This window comes from Alosa sapidissima, chromosome 8 (genome assembly GCF_018492685.1).
Source record: "Alosa sapidissima isolate fAloSap1 chromosome 8, fAloSap1.pri, whole genome shotgun sequence".
In the NCBI taxonomy this organism is placed as follows: Eukaryota; Metazoa; Chordata; class Actinopteri; order Clupeiformes; family Clupeidae; genus Alosa; species Alosa sapidissima.
The window spans coordinates 23,782,236-23,804,988 of record NC_055964.1 but is presented as its reverse complement, the minus strand read 5'-3'; the positions used below and the strand labels follow the sequence as shown (position 1 = coordinate 23,804,988).

Sequence of the window (22,753 nt, the reverse complement as noted above, 5' to 3'; positions counted from 1 at the left end):
ACACTCCACCTTATTACCAAATCCATGCACATGAGGTGAGTGAGTGTAAGGTGACTACTGTCATCTCAATGCAAAGTATTCTCAAATTTACTCCGGCCCAAGTGGGTGTCAAGTGTCTCCAGATTGGATTCTCTTCCCAAGCAAACAGATTTGGCAGCAGCTCCTTGTTTTCACTTCACTGATGGAAGGATTCGAATCCTACCCTGTTTGTGGTAAATGCATAGGACCATTTCCTGGCGACCCCTATACAGGGCAATTCTGGATGGTCTGTTTTACTTTAGCCCTGATGAAGAGATGGAACAGTCCTTTCACATACAGAATGATCAGTCATTATCTGAGTCCGAGAATTCAATTTCATGCCACCCTAACATTTATTCATTACAGAGTTGGCACATCAGTTTCATTAACATTTCAATGCTAATACAAAATTAATGACCAGCTTATCATTAAGAATTTATTCAAGTAATTTGAGACCCTTTGATAGGAAGTCCTTAATTTGATAAACAATTGAGTTGTACTGTATATCACAACACTGCGCTTTTTCTTGATTTGTAAGACCTAACTGCAAAAACGGTAACCCCCCCCCCGCCCCCCCCCCCCCCTCTCTAGATCGAATTAATAGTCTGTAGACATCAGTAATACACTGTAAAACAAACAAACAAAAACAAGACCATGGCGTTTTCACAATATCCTATAGTGGGCCCTGTAGATCTCAATTACAGACACATGTTAGGGTGACTATACTACACACATTATTTATTTAAAGCTGTTAACCACAGTTACATCAAACGTCACTATGCTGAAGACGCATTTTCAGTTCACTTTATTTTATTAATTTCTTAATTGCAAGTAACAGAAACTTAATCTACATGTAAATGTCCTTAAACTACAAAGACTAGATAATTAAGCAAACCAGTGGATTTTGGCTTTGAACATTTCCATTCTCTGTGCGTCCAACTAACAGACGTCGCATCCTTGGAAAAACGTGGGTCGACATTCCAGGTGCGCTTTTACGCGCCGCGCCGACCGCTTCTACGCTTGTAGAGTGAAAACCGAGTCTGATTGTGACAGAGAAAGGAAATCAAGGAGGCCTGTTATTTAGAAAACCGACTTGAAATCCATGAGGACATACTTTCAGGAGGAACAACCGGTTGCTTAACATAGTCTGGTGGTCCATTCTCCAGTTTCCTTTCAATTATTGAACAGGTCAACAAAGCCATGCCAGCATAACTGCAAGAAGGGCGACATGTGTCGACTTAATTAAGGGGAACATGTAGCAGACTTAGACAAATGCATAGTGAGCGATCTGCCGAACAAAACTCTTTTTTAAGGTTAATCTGTATGCCTTACGTACTTGTAATATTCTCTGAGTTTGTTCTGTGGTAAAATAGTTTGCGCATTGTTTTCATAGCCAAATTCATGGCCATGTAGCATTCTATAGCAAGGTTCTATACGCAAATCAAATCATAAGTGCGCTAGGCCACAGAAAATACCTTCAAAATATCTTCAAAAACGTGTGTTTGCCTATAGCCTATAATGAAAGTTTTCCCCCGTCAACCTCAAGCCTTCATATGAGTCTCACTCGTTGTCAAGGAGACTCCTTAGTCTACACACAGATGCACCTGGGAATGATGCGTAGCCTGAGCACCTGCCACCCACTCGGATGGCAACACAGGAGGACGAAACATCCACTCCAGAGCTGGTAGACTCAGAATGCCTCGCAGGAAAAACGACATCGCAGTAATAGACGATGGTGGGTCATCACCTTGACTATTTCTTTTTAAATATTTTATCCATGGACTGTTTAATTTGCTCTTAAGACAACAATCTCGTAAGACGAGTGTAATGATGTCACCGGGACTGTAACAGTAGCCCAAAACTCTTGAGGATGGAAAAGGAATAAGTATCCAACGACAACTGAATCAATTGTTCAGTTCTCCAGTCTGAGATTAAGTACTTGGGTTCTCTCAATTAAAAACAAATTTGTATTTGTTTGTTTGTTTGTGTTTGTCACAGTGGGGATGGAAATAGATGCTGTGCTGGACAGTGATGAGGATGGTAAGTTCCTTCATGGTCTTTAGAGCTTGAGCTGTAAAAAAAAAAAAATGCTTTCCAAATTCTGCTTTTGAGTGTGATGCGAACTGCTGCCTGTCATGTGTTGCAAATATGGCCAGACTGTGTTTAGCAAAAAGCATAGCATAGCATTATGGTTATTATGTATACAATAATTCTGGATTGACTATTGATCTGATGATACAACTGTCCAAATGTCGTATTACCGTAAGTGGTTGGAGATACAGATTCTGGAAAACTGGACACAGCTCCTTTGTCTGGACGCTGTAGACTGCAGCACTGTTTAATGTATTTGAAATGTTGTGATATTTCCTCCCTCAGAGAGCAGGACCAGGAGATCCAGAGCCAACAGAAAGCCCAAACCACCTCCTCGCAGGAGGCAGGAGGACAGCGAGGAGGAGAGTGAGGAGGAGGACGCTCCCAGGAAGAGGAAGCCCAAAAAGAAAGCCAAGCAGGAGAGCGAGGAGGAGGAGAGTGAGGACGAGAAGAAAGGTCGGAACCGGGGCGGCAAAAGGAACGTCGGCAGAAAGAAGATGAAGGCAGAGGAGAGCGAGGAGGAGAGCGAGGAGGAACGAGGGAACAAGAGGAAGGGAGGGAGAGGAGCCAGCAAACAGGAGAAACAGGAGCAGAACAAGGAGAAGAGAGAGGGGGGCAAGGGTGCAGGAAAAGGTGGCAATGACAAAGACAAGAAGAAGGGCAAGGACAGCAGGTGCAGTATTCTTTGAGTTGATGTTTGGCCATGCTGTCTGCTTCCTGCCCCACAATCTTCTGGGTCCAATTTCTTTTCTGTTTTGTATAAGCCTAAGCATCCAGCTGAGGCAGCGACGTAAGATCTGTTTACACTTAAGTAGTATTGTCCTAGCTATCTTTAGATGCCACCAGTTTCGATAAATGTGCACATGTGATTTTCTCTACCTCCAGCAAAAAGGTTTTTACAATTGTACATTTAATTTTGCCACGCAGTTCCCTATCATATGTGATCACTGAGTAGTGGCAATGTGTGATCTGGTTTATTCGCTGAGTCAATGATTTCTGTGGATGAGTGCATGTCCTGACTGCTTGAGAGAAACGCTGCTCTTCAGCTATCTGTCCTGATTGCTGCTCTTTCCCATTCATACCACACTGCCTTCCATCTTTTGAACTGGAAGAGCCCAATGCATACATCAAAACAAGCAACTTCTACCTCATCTACCCTCCTCTGGCTGGTCCACTTGCAAAGCCCTCTACCAGCCAGATGGTGCTCTCTGATGGCTTGATTCTCTCCTGACAGTTCATCGAACGACGACGATGACAATGAGGAAGATGAGTCGATGTCGGAGGGAGAGATAGCCGCTCTGAAAGAGGAGGTGGAGGAAAAAAAGAAGACTATCGCCACTCTGCGGAACAAGCCATGGCGCATGAAGAGGAAACTCAAGTGCCTGAAGTAAAAATCTGCTTGTGTACACACATTACATCGCCTGCTTGTCCTCTCTCAACTCAAGTGTTTTTATTTGTGTTTTTCTTCTGATTTGTGAAGATCTTCATGGTTTGACGTCCACATCTTTTGACTGGTTCATGTAGTGACTGCCACAGTGTCCTCTGTTTTGCTCGATTAAAGCTCCAGAATCTTTTGCATCGTATGTAACTCAGCTCCTGATGTGATTGCTTTGCCAAGTATTTGCCTACTTCTATAAACTGTTTTGAAATGCTAAAACGGTTGACTTGTCCCTTGTTTTGCATCATGGTTGGTGGTGCTGATATTCAAGGACATTTTATTAGCTTTTTTCACTGCAAAGCAGTACATATGTGACATTGCTTTGCTTCAGTTACCCACGATCTGTGCATTTCCAGCAATGATGCTGTTAAAAAATCCATAGGTTCTCTTTGTACTCCAAGCAACCTTGTTGTGTGTGTGCAGCATGACATAAGAAGACGGGACCAATTAGAGGCAATACACCAGGCTAGACAGGAGCAATAGGCTCCAGATAACATTCCCGTGTACTCAGACAAGGTCCCTTAAGAGCATGTGTGGTTGTAACCGTGCCCCAGGTCAGAGAGCAGGTATATGTTACAGGTGATGTATTGTTGTAGGCCATGGGAAGCTGTCTTGCTTTTGGTCTCCCATGACCCCAATGTGGTTTTTGCGAGTTGTTCCATATGACGTGTCCTACTTCAGTTGCGTCAGCATGGTCCAATTTTTTAATGAGGATCTGTTGATGAGGATTAGTTCTGTTTTGTGAGTTTGTCAAATGGGGACGAGGCTCCATAGCTAGCTGTGCACACTTCATGAATGTATAGTTATGCTCTTAGATAATACGTTTCTTAAAATACAGACATCAATAATGAATAGACAGGCAATGCTGGTGGTTCAAAGACTTCATTCACAGATACTTAACATGCATTGGCTAATTTATATGCATGATCACGTTTCAGCGGTGTGTGATCATTGTGGTGTGTGAATACAATCGTGGTCACATTTCTAATTTCTTAGAATTTCCCCTAGGGATCAATAAAGTATCTATCTATCTATCTATCTATCATTTCTGTCTTATAGAACTAGTAAAGAAAGAGATCCCGCACAATGTCCACTTTGTAAGCAATTTATTGTAGCAACATCTTGGTCAAACGACCATCATTAGGCTGGTTGTTTGACCGAAACGTTGCTACAATAAATTGCTTACGAAGTGGACAATGTGCGGGAGTTCTTTCTTTACTACGTTGGTGACCTTTGGTCTTCTTTGGTCTCTTCTCTGTCAGTAAAAAGTGTGCAAAAGTTTTTTTTGTTTTTTGTCTTATAGAACTAACAGTATAGGGTCTGTGCCATGAATCTGTCACTGTCACCTTTGCTGACAGGATGAATATGCCCCCCCCCCCCCCACACACACACACTAACATATGAATATGCCCCCCCCTACACACACACACACTAACATATGAATGCATCATGCATTGGATAGTAATTTTTTCCTGTCTTTGTGTGGATACTAGGGAGGCCCAGAGCTTTGTGGAGAAGTTTGAAGGGGCCCTGGGAAAAGGAAAAGGAAGGAGACTGTATGCATTCAAAGTCATGATGGCAAAGGTATGGACCAAAGATCCTTGATTACTAGCAAGATAGAGCAACGTAATTCGTTACTATGGGAGCAAAACGGGACAGTTCTGGTCTGCATAAGTGGGAGTGTCACCTTACGTCACTAAATGAACTTTCTCTCTTAATAAGCAATAAGAACAGATAAACCTAATTGTGTTCACAGTATTATTGTCTATAATCATGTATGATACCAATGAATCATTCTTTAGGACATTATATGAATAATTTAATTAGTCATGTGAACCGAGCTAGCTAGCTAGCTAACGCTAGCTTAAAATGCTATACAAGTGGATGGGAGTAGCTATGGCAATACAGCTATGCGCTAACAAGTGACTAGTAGTTGAAGGACTTTGCTTAAACTTAATATACTGTTGCAAATTCACTTGAGTATAAACTATTCACTTTAACTAATGTAAGTAATGTTATTCAGCTAGTTGTCATTTCAAAGAAATTACACTTCTCCGTTTAAAATTGTACCTTAGCTAAGAGGATAGCTAGCATGCTAACAACCGGACAGTAACTGGCAGCAGCATGGTCTGATATTAAGTTATTTTATCACAAATCCGAACGCTAAAAAATTGCACTTTTAGGCTTGAAATGATCCCAAACACTTACAGATTATGACAAAAATTTCCAAAAAACCCTCAACAAATCCAGAAAGACATAATGACCAATTTATTGGTAAATTTCCACAAGTCTCCATTGACATTAGTGCAGCGAGGGTTTACTCTGGTCTGCATAAAGGGGGATTTTCCCCCCTCCCCCTTGCAATAATCGAACGCGGAAATTGTCGAACGTTTGCGCCTCTCGCTCTGCTTTAACCCTCTCTGGTATGGACCCTTTCAAGAGAGTTCCATTATCAGCATCATAGTTGGCCCCACAAGACTTCCGTTTTAACATTCCATATGTTATCTTAATGCAGAGGAAGTAGATTGGGGCCCAAATAGAATGTTCAAGCATTGTTTTTGTTTTTATTGTTGAAAGGGTCTATAGTAAACCTACATTACTTTTCACTACAACATTCAACATTTGATAACAAGCCAACTTTTTCTGCAAACTTTTATGTGTGCATGTTATGTAACTATGTATGCATGTTTTTTTTTTCTTCAGAAATGGATCAAGTTCAACAGAGACTTTGACAACTTCAAGACCGCCTGCATTCCCTGGGAGAGGAAGATCAAAGAAGTTGAAAGTGTGTTTTTGTAACACCTGTCACTAATTCTTTGTCAAATGCAATGTATGAATGTTATTATAAATTGTAATGTTGATCTTTCTCTCTGTTGTTAAGGTCACTTTGGGTCCTCAGTGGCTTCTTACTTCATCTTTCTCCGATGGATGTACGGCCTGAATCTTATACTTTTTGGCTTTGTGTTTGGACTAGTCGTTATTCCAGAGGTCAATATGTTTTCCGTCATGAATACAGTATATTTATCACAATTCTTTTTATTTACCTTAAATTCAGTGGACATGAACTAGGATAATGTGGTATGGTATGGCCTACTTACACTGATCTCTCTGTGTGTGTGTGTGTGTGTGTGTGTGTGTGTGTGTGCGTGCGTGCGTGCGTGCGTGTGTGTTTTCAGGTCTTAATGGGCCTGCCTTATGGATCTATACCTCGAAAGACAGTCCCGCGAGCAGATGAAGCCCGGGCTATGGACTTCTCCGTCCTCTTTGAATTTGGTGTGAGCGCTTTATTCCTGGATCCTCTGCTCGGGCTGTGGGGTTGAGTGCACAATACAGGGTCATCAGCTAATCTTTCTGCTGAATCTTTCTCCATCCGAATCTCCATAATGTTGTCCTTTTGTTCATAGGGTTATTGTAAATACTCTGTCCTGTTCTACGGGTTCTACAATGACAAGCGGACCATAGGACTCCTACAGTTCAGGCTGCCCCTGTCCTATCTCCTCGTTGGCGTTGGGATATTTGGGTATAGCCTGATGGTTGTCATCAGAACGTGAGTCCCATCCCTTTGATAAACACAACAAATAGAAATAGTAAATAGAAAATAAAAAAATGCATAACAAGGGAGAGCTGTGCTCCAACCCAGTGTTTCTTAACTGGTGGGTCAGGACCCAAAAGTGGGTCATGGAACCGTTCTGGGTGGGTTGCGGAGCTTGTGGTTAAAAAAAAAAATGCTATTAGATCTAATATCGGACACAGGAGTTGAAAACTTTGCAAATAAATGTGCCTAACATCAACATGTTCCGAACAAGTACTTTGAGCATCCTACGCTACCTCGTAGTTCACCACATCATTTGGCTTGAGCACTATATGGGTTGCAACTTAATGACCATGGGAAATTAAGGGTCCCAAGGCCGGACCAGTTAAGAAACACTTTTCTAACCCACATTTTCCGTGTTTTATTTGAGTGTTGATTTTGATTAGTCACATTTATCATGGCACAACTCGGACATATTCAGTGTGAACCCAGGGTGTGTGAGTTTGTGTGTGTGTGTGTGTGTGTGTGTGTGTGTGTGTGTGTATGCGTGTGTGTTTGTTCAAGAGAGAGAGTGTGTGCCTATGATTGAGTGAGTGTGGGTATTGTATGTGTGTTTGTGTGTACGTGCATGAGTGTGTGTTTGTTCCATCAGTCCTGCTGACTGACCACTGAATGTGCCCCCATGCCAGCATGGCGAAGAATGCCAACGAGGGGGGAGACGGAGCAGAGGATGGCGCTTTCACCTTCAGCTGGAAGCTCTTCACCAGCTGGGATTACCTGATCGGAAACCCGGAGACGGCCGACAACAAGTACGCCTCCATCACCACCAGCTTTAAGGTCAGCACCCCCCCCCCCCCCATCACCACCAGCTTTAAGGTCAGCACCCCACCTCCCCATCACCACCAGCTTTAAGGTCAGCACCCCCCCTCCCCATCACCACCAGCTTTAAGGTCAGCACCCCCCCCCCCCCCCCCCCCATCTTAACAATGCTGTCATACAATTTCTGGCTAATTCTGCTGTTTGAACTAAATAGACTATTACATGACCCCAACAAAGTGGCGGCAATCAGCAGTCCATTCTCTACATGCCCACACAACGCATCTGACTCAGATACCGCACTCCTACAACCTCTAGGGGCTGCTGGAACATCTTTTTCAGCATTCGCGCCTCTCTCCGAGAGTGAAGTATCTAGACTCCTGACATGTAGCCGTCCTACCACATGCTCGCTGGACCCTAGACCTACGAGCCTACTTCAGTCCATCAGCCCGACTATCGCACCAGCTATCACACATGTGATCAATGCCTCGCTAACCTCCGGCACATTTCCAACAGCGTTCAAAATGGCCCGGGTAACACCGTTACTTAAGAAAGCTTCTCTCAACCCTGCTCAAGTCAAGAACTACCGCCCTGTCTCACTCCTGCCTTTCCTATCCAAAGGCATTGAACGAGCAGTCTCCAAACAGGTCTCTGACTTCCTTTCACAGAACAACCTTCTGGATCCAAATCAGTCTGGGTTCAAAAGCGGCCACTCTACCGAAACGGCTCTGCTGTCTGTAACAGAAGCCTTAAAAGAAGCCAAGGCGACCGCTCGGTCATCAGTACTCATTCTGCTTGACTTATCGGCTGCCTTTGACACGGTTAATCACCGCATCCTTCTCTCTATACTCGCTAACATGGGAATCTCCGGTTCTGCTCTCTCCTGGTTTGAATCTTACCTCACAGGACGCTCGTTTAACGTATCATAGCTTGGTCAGCTATCTGCACCTCACCATCTCACCACAGGGGTCCCCCAGGGCTCAGTGCTGGGCCCCCTTCTCTTTGCTATCTACACCACCTCCTTGGGACAGATTATCCGTTCGCATGGCTTCTCATACCACTGCTATGCAGACGACACACAGCTCTATCTGTCCTTTCCACCTGATGACCCCTTGGTTTCAGCACGGATCTCGGATTGCCTCTCAGACATAGCTACATGGATGAAGGCACACCACCTCCAGCTGAACCTCTCAAAGACTGAACTGCTGGTCCTCCCAGCTAAACCTACCATACACCACGACATCAACATCAAGTTTGACTCCCTGTCTGTTTCACCTACCAGGACTGCAAGAAATCTAGGAGTTGTTCTCGACAACCAACTAAACTTCTCAGATCATGTTGCCTCAGTCGCCCGGTCATGCCGTTTCGCACTCTACAACATACGGAAAATCAGGACTTACTTGACTCAAGATGCTACCCAACTTCTGGTTCAGGCAATAGTCATCTCACGACTCGACTACTGCAACGCCCTCCTGACAGGTCTCCCAGCCTGCGCAGTGAAACCCCTTCAGATGATCAAGAACGCGGCGGCACGCCTGGTCTACAACCAACCCAAAAGGGCACATGTTACCCCGGCTCATCCAGCTACACTAGCTACCTATGGCGGCCCGGTTCTGCTCCCACCTACTTGAATGCCCTCATACAGACATACGCTACCTCCAGACCGCTGCGCTCCTCAGACGAACCACCGGTACGCTCAGGCCAATCCAAACTTTTCTCATCTGTTGTTCCTCGTTGGTGGAACACACTGCCAGTTCCTACAAGGGCAGGGACATCCCTCTCCATTTTCAAAAAACTCCTGAATACCCAGCTGTTTAGAGAACATCTCCTCTCATAGCACCACTTACAACAAGTCTTGCTGATCCTAGCACTCACCAGCCGCCTTGAACTGACACGTAACTGTTAAAAACAGCACTCACGGATGCACTTATTCTTGCTGTACTCTACCGTTTTTAAATTGTCCTAAAATTGTTGAGAATTGCTTTAAAACTTAAACTGTTTACCATGTTGTTAGTCGCTTTGACTAAAAATGTGTCAGCCAAATGTAATGTAATGTAATGTAATGTAATGAAACAACATGTTTTTCTTAATTTATCCTTACTTTAACCAGGTGAGTTCCATTGATATTGCAATCAAAATGTTCACTTTAAAAATTTAATAAAATGCACACATTAAGGCAGTTAGAGAGCCATATCCTCAAGAAAAAAAGAGTGTGAGATTGGAATCAAGGACTTTACCTTTAAGAGGCACACCAGCCATTCGGCTAGAGCAGTGGGGGCTCCTGTAGTTCAGGAAGTGGTGTATCGTACTAGCAACATTGAGGTCACCTGTTCATGAGCTTCGATTTCCAAGTGCTGATGAAAAATGCATGTAGTTTGCTTGGACTGAAAGTATCTAGTATGCTAATTGTAAATTCAAATCAGCCTGTGAATCTTAATCCTCAGTAAGTATGCGTACATTATAAGGGCTTATATAAAGAAAACAGTACCCTGGTTTCAGCCATGTTGCTAGAGTAGGGTGTAGCCTAGTGTGCAAGCAGGGCACACTCCTTGCCCTCCTCCTTGTTTCCATATAGGCCTAAGTATAATGATTTCATAAACAGTGGACGAAAATAACTTCGGTCAAAACCACCTGAATGTTTCATTTTTACATGTTGTGGATGTAGTAGTAGGGTGTTGAACGTTTGTTTTTGTGATTTTTTTTTATCATTACCTACTCATTTATTCAAACAGTGATGAGAGCATTTCCATAGTATCACTGGACCATATATGACGTGATGTTAATGTTTTGTACCCCTGTAGGAGTCTATAGTGGACTTGCAGGAACAGCAGAAGGATGAGAACATTCACCTGCGCAGGTTTCTCCGACTCTTAGCCAACGTGCTCATCCTCTGCTCCCTCGCAGGAAGTGGCTACCTCATCTACTTTGTGGTCAAGAGGTCACAGGAGTTTGCTGATAAGGAGGAAGGGGAGCTGTCATGGTTTGAGAAAAATGAGGTGATCTCTCTGGTTAGGCCTCCAGAACTATCATCTCAGACAGAGTTAGAGTCATATTGAGTTTGTGTTTGCCGGCCTTTTTTTCAAAACTCTCTCTCTCTCTCACGCACTATCTCAGGTGGAATTTGTGATGTCTCTCCTGGGTTTGGCTTGTCCACCGTTGTTTGAGACTATTGGTGAGCTGGAAGACTATCACCCTCGGATTGCTTTGAAATGGCAGCTGGGCAGAATTTTTGCCCTCTTCCTGGGCAACCTCTACACCTTCCTGTTTGCTTTGTTTGATGAAGTACAAGCTAAGGTAGTGCAATTATTATTTGCCATCAACTTTCCAACTTTTCCAACTATTACTGTTACTAGTAGTTTTATTATTTTCTCCATAATGAATAACTTGCTATATCTACAGGGTACCTGAGCACTGATAAAGCCATAGTGTAAATACATTTTAAAATCTGAATTTGAATGTCATTAACTGATTGTTTTGACATCTCGACTATTTTATGACATTTGATATCTTTGCTTAGCTGGAGAGTGAGAAAGACATCAAGAATGCTACGATCTGGGCCATCGAAGAATACTATGTCAATTACTCCATGCATCACAACACTACGACTAACATCCCTCCTCCAGACATTGATCCTGCCGACGTCATCAGAGGCCCATGCTGGGAAACTGGTGTTGGCATTGTAAGTTTGAAAAGCTGCTTCATAAAACGACAGTAATTTCCTGTGTCAGGATTAGCCACATTGTGTATAAACCGCAGGACAATGTTTTATGCAAGTTAAAAAAACAAAACCATATTAGACCCATATTAAAAAGCTCCCGTGTATTAACCTCATAGCTGAAGAAATTTAGCAAAATCAATGTATAAGCCGCGGAAATTACGGTAATAAGACATGTGGTGATATTATGGGATGGGATTATGGGACACTGGGTGTAGATGAAATATGTTTTATGTATCGAAAGACACATACTGTGTCTAATGTTCCTGATGAAGTTCCTGATTTTTGTGCGTGCAGGAGTTTGTGAAGCTCACAGTCTCTGATATTCAGGTGTCATACCTGACCATCCTCATTGGGGACTTCATGAGGGCAGTGCTTGTACGTTTCCTCAACTACTGCTGGTGCTGGGACCTGGAGGCTGGATTTGTGAGTCCTACTTTGACTAAAGGGCCATTCACACCAAAAATGATATGAATATGAATGACAACATCCACACATAAACTACAACGATAACAACATGAAGAACGATATCGTTTTTCAGAATGTTAAAAAGCTGACAGCCAATCAGAATGCATCAGATTTTACATGACATTCATCAACAAAAGGAGACTTTCCTTATTATTGGTCAGTGTGGACACTAATGTCGTTATAGTTATAATTATCTTTATAGTTATTGTTCCTGGTGTGAACGGCTCTTAACAGCTCTAGAGACAACTACAGCTATTCTCATTATTAATAGGCAGTCACCTCACTTACATTGAGACACAGTATCCTGTCAAAAGCAGTCTGGGGTCTGTACACTTTCAGCTGCATCTCATGTTACAGCTCGGATAACTCTAATCTGAACGGCCGTCCTTCTCAGGATGTGTGCTTTGTGAACAGTAAATCCTAGAAGCAATTCAGCTGCACTCGACTTGTCACTCTATATCTGTGTCCACATTCACACGCGCCGCGTGGGATAGTAGTGTGACATCTGGCAGGGACAGGTGATACTTTTCGAGCCCAGGGACAAAGAGACAGGCGACACCATCGGAAGCGCTTAATTACATTAGAGGGCAAAGAGAGACAGTGGGAGGCTTGTAATGAAGGTAAATAACAAATGAAAAGTCACAATACGTGTTTGTCTCTGTATGCGTGTTTGCATGTGTCTCTCTGGGTGTGTGTGTGTGTGTGTGTTTATGTATTATTTGTCTCTATGTATTTTCAGCCATCGTATGCAGAATTTGACATCAGTGGCAATGTGCTTGGGCTCATTTTCAACCAGGGGATGATCTGGTGAGGAAGTGAGGAAGTCATATTATCCATCTAGTACAGCCTTTAGCCAATGCTTGAAATAGCTGCTCTGAATGCACTTACATCACCCTTATACTCAGACTTTCAAGTTGATTTCTTCATATTCCAACCAACATTTCATTTGTGTGTGTGTGTATATGTGTACATATGTATGTGTGTGTGTGTGTGTGTGTGTGTGTGTGTGTGTGTGTGTGTGTGTGTGTGGGCACATGTGTGTGCATATGTGTCTTTTGTAGGATGGGAGCATTCTATGCCCCAGGCCTGGTTGGCATCAACGTCCTTCGCCTCCTCAGCTCCATGTACTACCAGTGCTGGGCGGTGATGAGCTGCAACGTGCCCCATGCCCGCGTGTTCAAAGCCTCCGGCTCCAACAACTTCTACATGGGCCTCCTCCTGCTGGTGCTCTTCCTTAGCCTCATGCCCGTCATCTACACCATCATGACCCTCTCGCCCTCCTTCGACTGTGGACCCTTCAGGTGAGGGAGAACGCAGCTACCAGGACTCTAGCTAAAAGCATGATAGGATATTTCAGGGTGAATAATTCTGCCTATTATTTAATGCCCCACTTATGAATAAAAACGTTGTGTCCGCGTGCATGTAAATGGGTTTATGAAGGGCGTGTTGACATTATTAGGATGTTTGAGTTCATCATGGAATTGGTGTTGTTGTCATGGTTATCATGGTTATTGCGCATGTGTTTACCCCTCATTAACTTTATTGTGTGCTCTATTCTGTGCTCGAAGAGGAAATGTATACGCTAATGCATTATGCATTGCATTGTGTTGATTTGACAGTGGAAATGAGAAGATGTATGATGTGGTCATTGACACGATTGACCGGGACCTGCCTGAATTTATGGGAACCATCTTCAGCTACGCATCCAACCCTGGGCTCATCATGCCTGCTGTGCTGCTGATGGTGTGAGTGGACAATTATGACCATGTAGGAGCCATTAATTTTAGGAAATTAAATTCAGAAAAAAATTAACAGATTTTTGTATATGTAAGAATCTCCTTAGGAATAGATTTGCTCAAAAAAAGTGATACAAGCAAGCAAGCGTCTGTTGCAACCTTTGCAACCATTCCATCCACATCATACAATCGAATAGAGACCGGGCGTTCAGCAAGAACATTGTTTCACTAATCGATGATTGCTTTTAACTTTGACAGCCTTGTTTATTAAAAATCAAAATGATTTACTTTTGTCTTTAGTACGCTCTTTAGTGTTTGTATTTGTATTTAGTATTTAGAAAATGGTATTTTGTATTTAGGAAACAGTTTGAGAGTAAGAAAGAACTGGCAGTCAGAACGGAAAGACTTCCATCCCTACAGTGCCTGACCCTGATTCCAGGCTAAAAGAGAGGCCTGAAAAAGCACCCAGTGCACAGGTGCCAGTGTAAGATTAATACTTAAGGCTTTCAACAAGAAAAAAACACCCAGCATGGTGTGTCACTAGAGTTTGCAAATGTATTTTGCAAGAGGAACCCAGTGGAATAACCAGGACCCCAATTTAGTTATGAGAAGGGTGAAACCAAGTGGAAATAAGTATCTCTGTGATTGAATTGTTTTTCCCTTACTTGTCAGTTTGGCGATCTATTACCTGAATGCTGTGTCAAAAGCTTACCAGCAAGCTAACTTGGACCTAAAGAAAAAGATGCAAATGGTTAGTAAATAATGAAACATACAGCATGAGGACATGTAAACAATTCTGTATGGGTAGAAATCTATTTTTGTTATGAATATATTAGTAGACAGTATGATTTGATACCTATGGGACTATGACTGTGTGTAGGCCAGAGATGAGGAGAAGAATCGCAGGAATAATAAGGCCAGTACCAACCAGGTGATGAAGGACCTGGAGGACCTCATGCCCAACAAGTCACTTATTCCGCCACCTGAACCAGAGAAGCCAGCAGGTGCGCTCATATATGCAAACTGACATATACAGTACACACACACACACACACACACACACAGTCCACACTAATACATACTGTACATACACAAATGCCCACATCAGACTTATGTATCATCCAACGTGCAACTCCATGGTCTACCTACCAAGAGTAATGGATGCCTATGTGTATACAGAAACACACATTTACATACATTCTTACTCATACCTACATACAGTACTTTCACACAGTTTTTAATACGGGGTATGACACTGAAGTAACACACTATCACAATTTTGAAATAAAACAAATTGTTGAATGATAAGTACATTTATGACTCTCTGCAGAACCCATTAAAGAACAAGCTAAAGGCAAGTCACCAAAGTTGTCAGGGAAACCAGGTGCAGCAGGAGTGAACTTGCAAAAAGACGTCTCATTGGCTGCCGCAAACCCCCGTGGGCCAATCACCCACCCTCCAGCACCCAGGGGTCCACTACCAGGCAATCCTAGAGGTCCTAACCCCGGACCAGGAAGAGGGCGGGGAAGAGGAGGCCCTCCCAGACACTAGTTTTAGTAACTTTAACTAACGCTTACAGATGTGATATATATGCACTGCAAACACACAAACTGTCTCAAGCTCCTGATGGGATGTATTTCATATTGGTACCTTGAACCAAGTTTCATACGTGTCATCTTTTAAGTGTACATATTGCTGTATATGTTCATTTGTATTTTTGTAGATAAATTAAGTTGCTAAGTCTGTAAGAGCATGTGTGAAATCACTTATAGGAAAATCATAATAGGAAAGTGTAACAAAATGGTTACAAAAACATTATACTCTGATGGCTACATTTGGAAGTTAATTATAAGATCAATAATTATACATACTGGCACACTTATATCAACATGTCACACATGGCAAAAGCATCATACGCTATAGTTTATTGGACAATCATGTGCAATGAAACAGGAATCAGGCTGAAGAGCAGAGATTACACATTAAGACCGTGCGCTTCTTGCTGCTCTCCTAAACTGTGAGTTGGTAATAGCAATGATGTATTCTCTACAAGACAACATCTGAATCTGATCAAATTCACTCTTTAGATCCTCCACTGACAACCGAATACATAAACAATCACCACAGAACACAAACATATTTACAGCAAATCTCCCTCCACATCTGGTCTGAAACAAATGTACAACACAACACTCCCACTCCTACACTGTGCTCTAATCTGTATTCAGTATGCCAGACTGAGGAGGAAGAGCTATGACTGCCATGCCTGCAGATTTGTATCTCATGACATTCTTACACAATTTGCCATCTCCTCCCTGTTATTATTTGAAATGAATAGCCTCTTCATAGAGTTATTGGAGGTTATTCTTCTCCTGTAATATTATGCGACTAATGAAAGTAGTCCCATAATTAAAGTCCTTGGATTGAAACCATGCAATGAATATGGTGAAGTACTGTAACAGTAAGTATGCAAAAGACTATGATGACCAGTCCAGCTAGGCATGATGCTTCCCTATCTGGATATGGAGGATGAATGCTTGTCATTGAAGGCATACTGTACAATGTCCAGAGAAATATTGCAAATGACCACAGCCTTCAAGAGTTTTTCTGAGAGATCTTGATGGTAACAGCCTTTACTTCTGTGTATTCCTGTAAGCTGTACTCTCCCCTGTGAAACAAATGTTGCACTAATATTACACTACTGCCATATACCTTCATAGAAAAACATTGTACAATTGCTATCTCGCACAGACACAAAACACACAAACACACCCAATACACACACAATATTAACTTGATTTGGTAAAAGATTAGACACAATTGAAGTTTTATAATATTTATACATTTTATAAAATGTCTAAAATCATTCATAAGAATAAAAAAACAGCTTACAATTCTCTCCCATTTCCTGACATCTTAAACCCACCAAATGGACACTGGGTGCTCATTGCATTGTAGCAGTTAACCCTAAATGAAATCAAAATAATAAGACACATGAGTTAATGATAATTTGTGCAGATGAGCCATCATTGCAGTCTAATAATAATAATAATAATATAATACTAATAATAAGCTTTATTTGTATAGCACCTTTCATACACAGAATGCAGCTCAAAGTGCTTTACATTTGGAACATGTAACACAATAATAAAAAAGAATCAGTCATTCTAGGAGTGTAGGAGACTCAAAGTGCCTGTTCTTACCACACGGTTCCTGCTTGCAGAGCTGATGTGATGGCGAGCGCTTTACTGATGTCGCTGGTGAAAACCCCTGCAGCCAGGCCATACTGAGTGTCATTGGCCCTCTGGATGACTTCCTCTACACTGCGAAACTTCATGATCAGCTGAACAGGGCCAAAAATCTGTAGAGAGAGAAAGAAAGAAAGAGAGAGAAAGAGAGAGAGAGAAAGAGAGAGTTATTTTGGAATATAGCTACCACCTGGTAGAATCTTTTTTTTTTCAGTATGATGTCTTCAGTTTTGTGGCTTTCCCAGTTAACTGAACACATAACAAGTACAATGATATAATCAGTATGCAGTTATATTATTACAAGAATGATATAATAATAATTTAACAGACATCAGTGTCAAGCAGTCTTTTGTCATGGCAGTTTTGTAACCTACCTCCTCCCTGGCGATGCGCATGTTGTCCCTCACGTCGGAGAAGACCGTTGGCTGGATAAAGAAGCCTTTCTGGCCCCAGGGGGCCCCACCACACTCCAGCTTGGCCCCTTCCCTCTTCCCACTCTCAATCAGCTCCAGGATCTTATCAAACTGCTTCTTGTCAATCTGGCGAGGGGGGTGGCAAAGCTTTCTAATCAGAACTGTACAAAGATGCTTTGAGGTGCGCTCATACAAAAAAACTGCATTTACTGTCAAAAGTGAAAAATCTTAACTTCTACTTAGTGGAAATTGGCAAATTCTGTTTAAAAAAATGTTCTTATACATTTATTTTATCATATATTAATTTATATTATATATGAAGTGAGAGGGTTGTATTTATCGTCCTTGTAAGACTGTTTTTAGGCATACATTACATTATTACTACTTAGTGACCAGTTTTCTCTTTTAGGACAAATACAGTTTTCCTACCTGTGGTCCGTGGTCCACGCTGGGGTCCAGGGGGTTGCCCAGCACTTTCCTCTGGGCCATCTCCACACTGCAGCGCACAAACTCCTCATAGACAGGCTCCTCCACGAACACCCGGGAGCCGGCCAGGCAGCACTGGCCCTGGTTGAAGAAGAGGCCGTGATGGGCCTGCTGCACAGCCAGCTCCACTGTGGCCAGAACACAGCACACGGACAACACCTTCATCTCTCACAACAGTCTGAACAGGCCCTCGTATGGGGTCCCACCAATATAAACAACAACAATATTATGATATTTCATTGAATTAAGAATGGCGACCCTAATAAAGGGTTCACTACTTTGCCTTATCGTATTGCATACCGTTTTACATAAGCAAAAATGTATTTTTAGCACTTTTTGTGAGCACCATTTGTTAACACAACTGTAAATATACATTATGGTATGATGTGTTTACTTTGTATGATATACATTATTTAATATGATTTTATTATATTGCATAATACTGTATATTGCCATTTCTCAAGATCAGAGTTTTTTAAAGATCACCCAGCCCAAATAACCAGCCCAAAACACCAGAAATGCTTCATTTAGAGTGCTGATAATATGGTTTGGTAGCTGACCGTGGTCCTGGAATAATGCCTACTGATCGTGTGTGCATAATGTCTGCTGCGCTGCCACCCTCTATAGATAAAGGGCTGGCAATGCCGGCAATTGTCTGAAAAATTACATCTTCTAGGGATATTTCCTGGAGTCCCTGTCCTGATATAGCTGCACTACACACTGTGGCTGAATTGTGTCAATACGTTTTAAGGCCTCCACTATTGTTACTCACAATCAGAATCTGCAAAGACAACGTTGGGGTTTTTGCCTCCTAGTTCAAGTGTGACACGTTTGAGATTAGTGTCACCAGCAGCCCTCTGGATGAGCTTCCCAACCTGTCCATGAGAACAATAACAGACATGTGAAGCTCTGTGGAGCCTATAAAAACAGCAGGATTTTCATAAATACTGAGCAATGTGATTTTATTAATATACTAAATATTACAAATTACATTTCAATGTATGCTATACTTCTGCTAATTGTGGCAATTTGCCAATTATGTAAATAGAGTACTTTCTTACTTCATATTTAATATCTTTACATTTATATATCTGTTTCTTATTAGTATGCTTTTATTTTTGTGTTCTTATTCTCTCATATGCATTAATTTGAAGATGATGCCATTGATTTACCTGTGTAGACCCAGTGAAAGCCACTTTGTTGATGTCCATGTGATGGGCAATGGCATGCCCTGCAGTTGGCCCATATCCTGGTACCACATTAACAACCCCAGGAGGAAAGCCAGCCTGGTGAACCAGAGACACAGTGGCCAGATAAGCATGACTTGCACCATCCAAAATTAAACAACAAAAATCTTCCACTTCATTTGTTTACAATTTCACTCATCTGTTTCACTGCAAATTTCTTTGTAAAAACAATTTCTGAAAAATATCGGTTCTATACATAGTCATGCATGCAACACATCATATTTTGCATGCAACACATCCTATTTTGTTTTATGAAACCTAATGGTTCAGTTTTCTGAAAGGCTGCCTATCTGTCTGTGGAGGAGTTTATCCGATCATCTTGAAATGAAGAAGCAAACACACAACCTCTTTTATGAGCTGGGCCATGTGGAGAGCCGTCAGAGGCGTCTGCTCGGCCGGTTTAATGACCACGGTGTTTCCACAACACAAGGCAGGGGCGATCTTCCACACGAACATCATCAGTGGGAAATTCCACTGTGTGTAGCATGCAGCCGTCATACATGTTTTAGATCATAAGTATATTTCCACATCAACATCAAAAAGAAGAAGTTTGACAGCATTAATTATTAATAGAATATATACTGATATTGTATGTCACATGCATACAAGAGTATTAGTGTTCTGGCACTACTGGTAGTCTAATTCTACTCACAGGAATAATTTGACCGCACACTCCAATAGGCTCATGTCGAGTAAAGGTGAAATAGTCTCCATCTTAACAGAGAAACAACATCACAGTTGGAGAACGTCAGCACTAAACTGAACTAGTGAACACATACACAATCTGACACATGCATGCATAAAAACGTTCAAGAACACACTTTTAAAGTGCAGAAGTGAGAAGTCTGTTATGATCTTAATAAAAAGCTCTGCATGTCATGGCCAAGACACTCACCAACAGGAATAGTCTTTCCTTGAACCTTGTCTGCCCAGCCAGCATAGTATCTTAGAGTCTTTATGGTTGCCACAAGGTCAACAAAGTAGGCCATCAGGAAGAGCTTCCCAGAGTTAATTGATTCCATGGTCTGAAAACAAAAACATTGGCAAAACGTTGCATTACAGAACAAATTAAAATGAAATGCAAACATTTAAGCACTTTGTATCATTCGTTCATGATGGAGGATTTCACTTTGATATTTTTCATTTGCATCATGTATGAGGAAAAGTATCCTCTTTATGCATTTGAATATGAAAATGTCCCTGGAAATAGTCTGTTTTCACCGCTAGTATCCGCTGGTCTCTCTCCACAAGGTCTGCCAACTTGTTGAGCAAGCAGCCTCTTTCTGATGCGTCCATCCGTCTCCATGGCGACCCCAGCTGAAATGCCTCCCTGGCATGTTTAACAGCTTTGTCAATGTCCTCCTGAGAGGAACGAAGAAGTAGGACAGAAAGGCCACCTTTAATTGTGTAGCTAATATTCAAAATCATATCAGGCTAATGACATCTGTCATGCCAGTACAGATACAACATTAGAAAAAACTTTCAGGACACTGGACAAAAACTATTTGCAGTAAGATGCTTATGCCTCCCAAAATATCCCGCAATGTTCTGATCATGTCTGAACATGATCATTCTTACAGAGTACCAGCATTTAATGCTCATTTAAACATTTTTGACCAGCCTAACAATACGTTTTCTAGCCTACTTACTGTGTCCCCCTCCTCCACTTCACAGATGATATCAGAGGTTGCTGGATTGTACACAGCCATCTTCCTTTTCTGACAGGACTCATGCCACTCATTGTTAATAAATATCTGAGAAAAGGATGAATAAGTCTTAAAAGAACAACAGTCATATACAGCATAACCGCTCTGCAGACAAGCTATCGGTGAACTACTATGACTGAAACAATTACAAAAGTGGTATGCAACTCCTGTATTAATTCAGAAGATGATTACCAACATTTGTAATAATTCATCAGTTCACAATTGAAGGCAAAACACTGAAAATGCCATATTTTCTAGCATACCTTTGTGTATTCGATCTGGAGGTCACACACCGGCATGGGTATTGCAGGGTCCGGTGGCAGCTCCTGGTTGCTGGGACCATTCTTCTGATGCTTGTGGTTGCTTAGGTGGTTCTGCTGGCTTTGAACACCACCACACTCAGAATTCATGATGATACTCTGCTTCATGCCTTGGAAAGCACAGCATATGACTCTGAACTTGAAGAACCTGCTCTAATTGTGGACAATTCTGTACCAATAAAAAAAAAATAAGAAAAGCATGATATTGAAATGTACATGCCCCTGACTTTACGATTGAAATCATAGGTACTTATTAAGTAGAAAAAAACATAGGTAGGCCTACTTATTAAGTAGGGGGAAAAAACATGACACTTTATCCAAAACCTAAAGGATAATCATACCACATAGGTTATTAAAACAAGAGCATGTGCCTATGGAGGTAGCTGAATGTAATATCTTCAAAATAGTTTAGTGCAATACACAAACTCTGTATAATTGCATATTTGTTAGCCGAAGGAAAATGTCTGGTAAAAGTTAAAAACAGAAGACACGCATAAAAAGAGAGAAAAATAGAAAGAAATAATTTGCTATCAAACTCTATTCAGCAGCTGATTGTTACTGCGTAGAGTGCATTCAATCCTAAATCATTTAGCCTACCTTTCGGAAGTGCCGGTACGTTGGAACGTGCGTAGTTTTCATCGCCTACTGTGGGCATTTCTCTTGCAGTCTAGTCCAGATCCGAAAATCTCTTCCGTCCTCCACTCTTATAGACACACGGAAACTTTGTGAAGAGCTCCATTTAGTAGGCTGCCACACCACGAATAAGCTTGGAGGGTGGAGTTGTTGCACACCTCGTTGGGGGCCACGCTTCAGGCAGAGACTTTAATAAGCGTTCAACTGGAACGAATTCACTGGATTCCTTTTCAAAGGATCCTCTCCCGGTTCACTCCCCTAACCGTGAAATCCACAGTGTCATTTTTGACGTGACGGTCATTTCCACACCGATCCAACCCACCCTCAAGGAGCGTTTAGGGAAGGGATGGTTTTACACCACATCATAATTTTTCATGCTGGTTTAAAGGCAGTAAAACTTTAATAATTGGGAGGATGTGTTCGTTGATTAAAGGCCCCCCATTGTTAAGCTGTCTCCCTTGAACAATGCAATCGCATAGTTATGTCTGCCTCTTTCCTATTTTGGATTTAGCCAATCCCCAGAAGCCTTGGTGAATTACCCGTGGACAACATAACCTTAGTGATTAACCCTCGTTAAAATAATGAATTGCACCGAACTCTTCTTTTCAAGAGCGGTTTGATGTAGGGAAAGAGAGAGTACTTGTTCATTTCCACTCTGACTGCTGTTGTGGCCCATAGGCTGCTGGGAGTCTGTTGATAAGAAGTGGTGATATAAACAGCAATCATTACAGTTTTTCTCGATTGCTTTTACCTGCTTAAGTAAACTAGAACCCACTTGGTCTTCATGACTACTTTCTTTGCACAGCAGAAGTCATCTCTTGCGAATGTGTTCACACATTTTCATTGGGTTCACACATTTCTCACACCCTTTTGCAAAACAGTTAAC

At 42.0% G+C, this 22,753-nt stretch overlaps 2 protein-coding genes across 4 annotated transcripts; one reads left to right on the top strand and one right to left on the bottom strand.

Annotated features, from left to right (window-relative positions):
- The first annotated feature begins 883 nt into the window (after nt 1–883).
- Nucleotides 884–15,549, top strand: tmc2b (transmembrane channel-like 2b). Of its 2 annotated transcripts, XM_042099868.1 has the most exons (20): nt 884–1,753; nt 2,017–2,058; nt 2,395–2,782; nt 3,344–3,496; nt 5,041–5,131; nt 6,251–6,332; nt 6,429–6,535; nt 6,724–6,822; nt 6,952–7,094; nt 7,769–7,916; nt 10,697–10,891; nt 11,010–11,189; nt 11,413–11,574; nt 11,908–12,036; nt 12,818–12,885; nt 13,140–13,379; nt 13,698–13,823; nt 14,487–14,565; nt 14,695–14,818; nt 15,145–15,549. In XM_042099868.1, exons 1-20 carry the CDS (start codon nt 1,714–1,716, stop codon nt 15,363–15,365), a joined length of 2,817 nt encoding a protein of 938 aa, XP_041955802.1. In that variant the 5' UTR covers nt 884–1,713; the 3' UTR covers nt 15,366–15,549. The 2 variants fall into 2 exon arrangements, with proteins under 2 accessions (XP_041955802.1, XP_041955803.1); XM_042099869.1 differs by lacking the exons at nt 14,695–14,818; nt 15,145–15,549 and having other exon boundaries at nt 1,630–1,753; nt 13,698–13,845; nt 14,487–14,566.
- Nucleotides 15,550–15,724: 175 nt separating this feature from the next.
- On the bottom strand, nt 15,725–22,091 carry LOC121715354 (retinal dehydrogenase 1-like). 2 transcript variants are annotated; one of them, XM_042100982.1, is made up of 14 exons: nt 21,832–22,091; nt 21,178–21,344; nt 20,858–20,962; nt 20,430–20,570; nt 20,104–20,233; nt 19,861–19,922; nt 19,554–19,682; nt 19,134–19,247; nt 18,734–18,836; nt 17,905–18,089; nt 17,437–17,601; nt 17,018–17,175; nt 16,707–16,781; nt 15,725–16,482 (listed from the first exon to the last, which is right to left on the bottom strand). In XM_042100982.1, exons 1-14 carry the CDS (start codon nt 21,887–21,889, stop codon nt 16,410–16,412), a joined length of 1,665 nt encoding a protein of 554 aa, XP_041956916.1. In that variant the 5' UTR covers nt 21,890–22,091; the 3' UTR covers nt 15,725–16,409. The 2 variants fall into 2 exon arrangements, with proteins under 2 accessions (XP_041956916.1, XP_041956917.1); XM_042100983.1 differs by having other exon boundaries at nt 21,178–21,403; nt 21,832–22,090.
- Between the last annotated feature and the right edge of the window lie 662 nt (nt 22,092–22,753).

Coding starts and splice junctions, on each gene's coding strand:
- tmc2b (XM_042099868.1), top strand. CDS start 1,714: ATGCCTCGCAGGAAAAACGACATCGCAGTAATAGACGATG. Junction 6,823..6,951: donor CCGTCCTCTTTGAATTTGGT/GTGAGCGCTTTA, acceptor TTTTGTTCATAG/GGTTATTGTAAATACTCTGT. Junction 13,824..14,486: donor CCTGCTGTGCTGCTGATGGT/GTGAGTGGACAA, acceptor CTTACTTGTCAG/TTTGGCGATCTATTACCTGA.
- LOC121715354 (XM_042100982.1), bottom strand. CDS start 21,889: ATGCCCACAGTAGGCGATGAAAACTACGCACGTTCCAACGTACCGGCA. Junction 20,571..20,857: donor AAGTGGAGGAGGGGGACACA/GTAAGTAGGCTA, acceptor CGTTCCTCTCAG/GAGGACATTGACAAAGCTGT. Junction 18,090..18,733: donor TGTCTTTGCAGATTCTGATT/GTGAGTAACAAT, acceptor TTCTGGCCACAG/TGGAGCTGGCTGTGCAGCAG.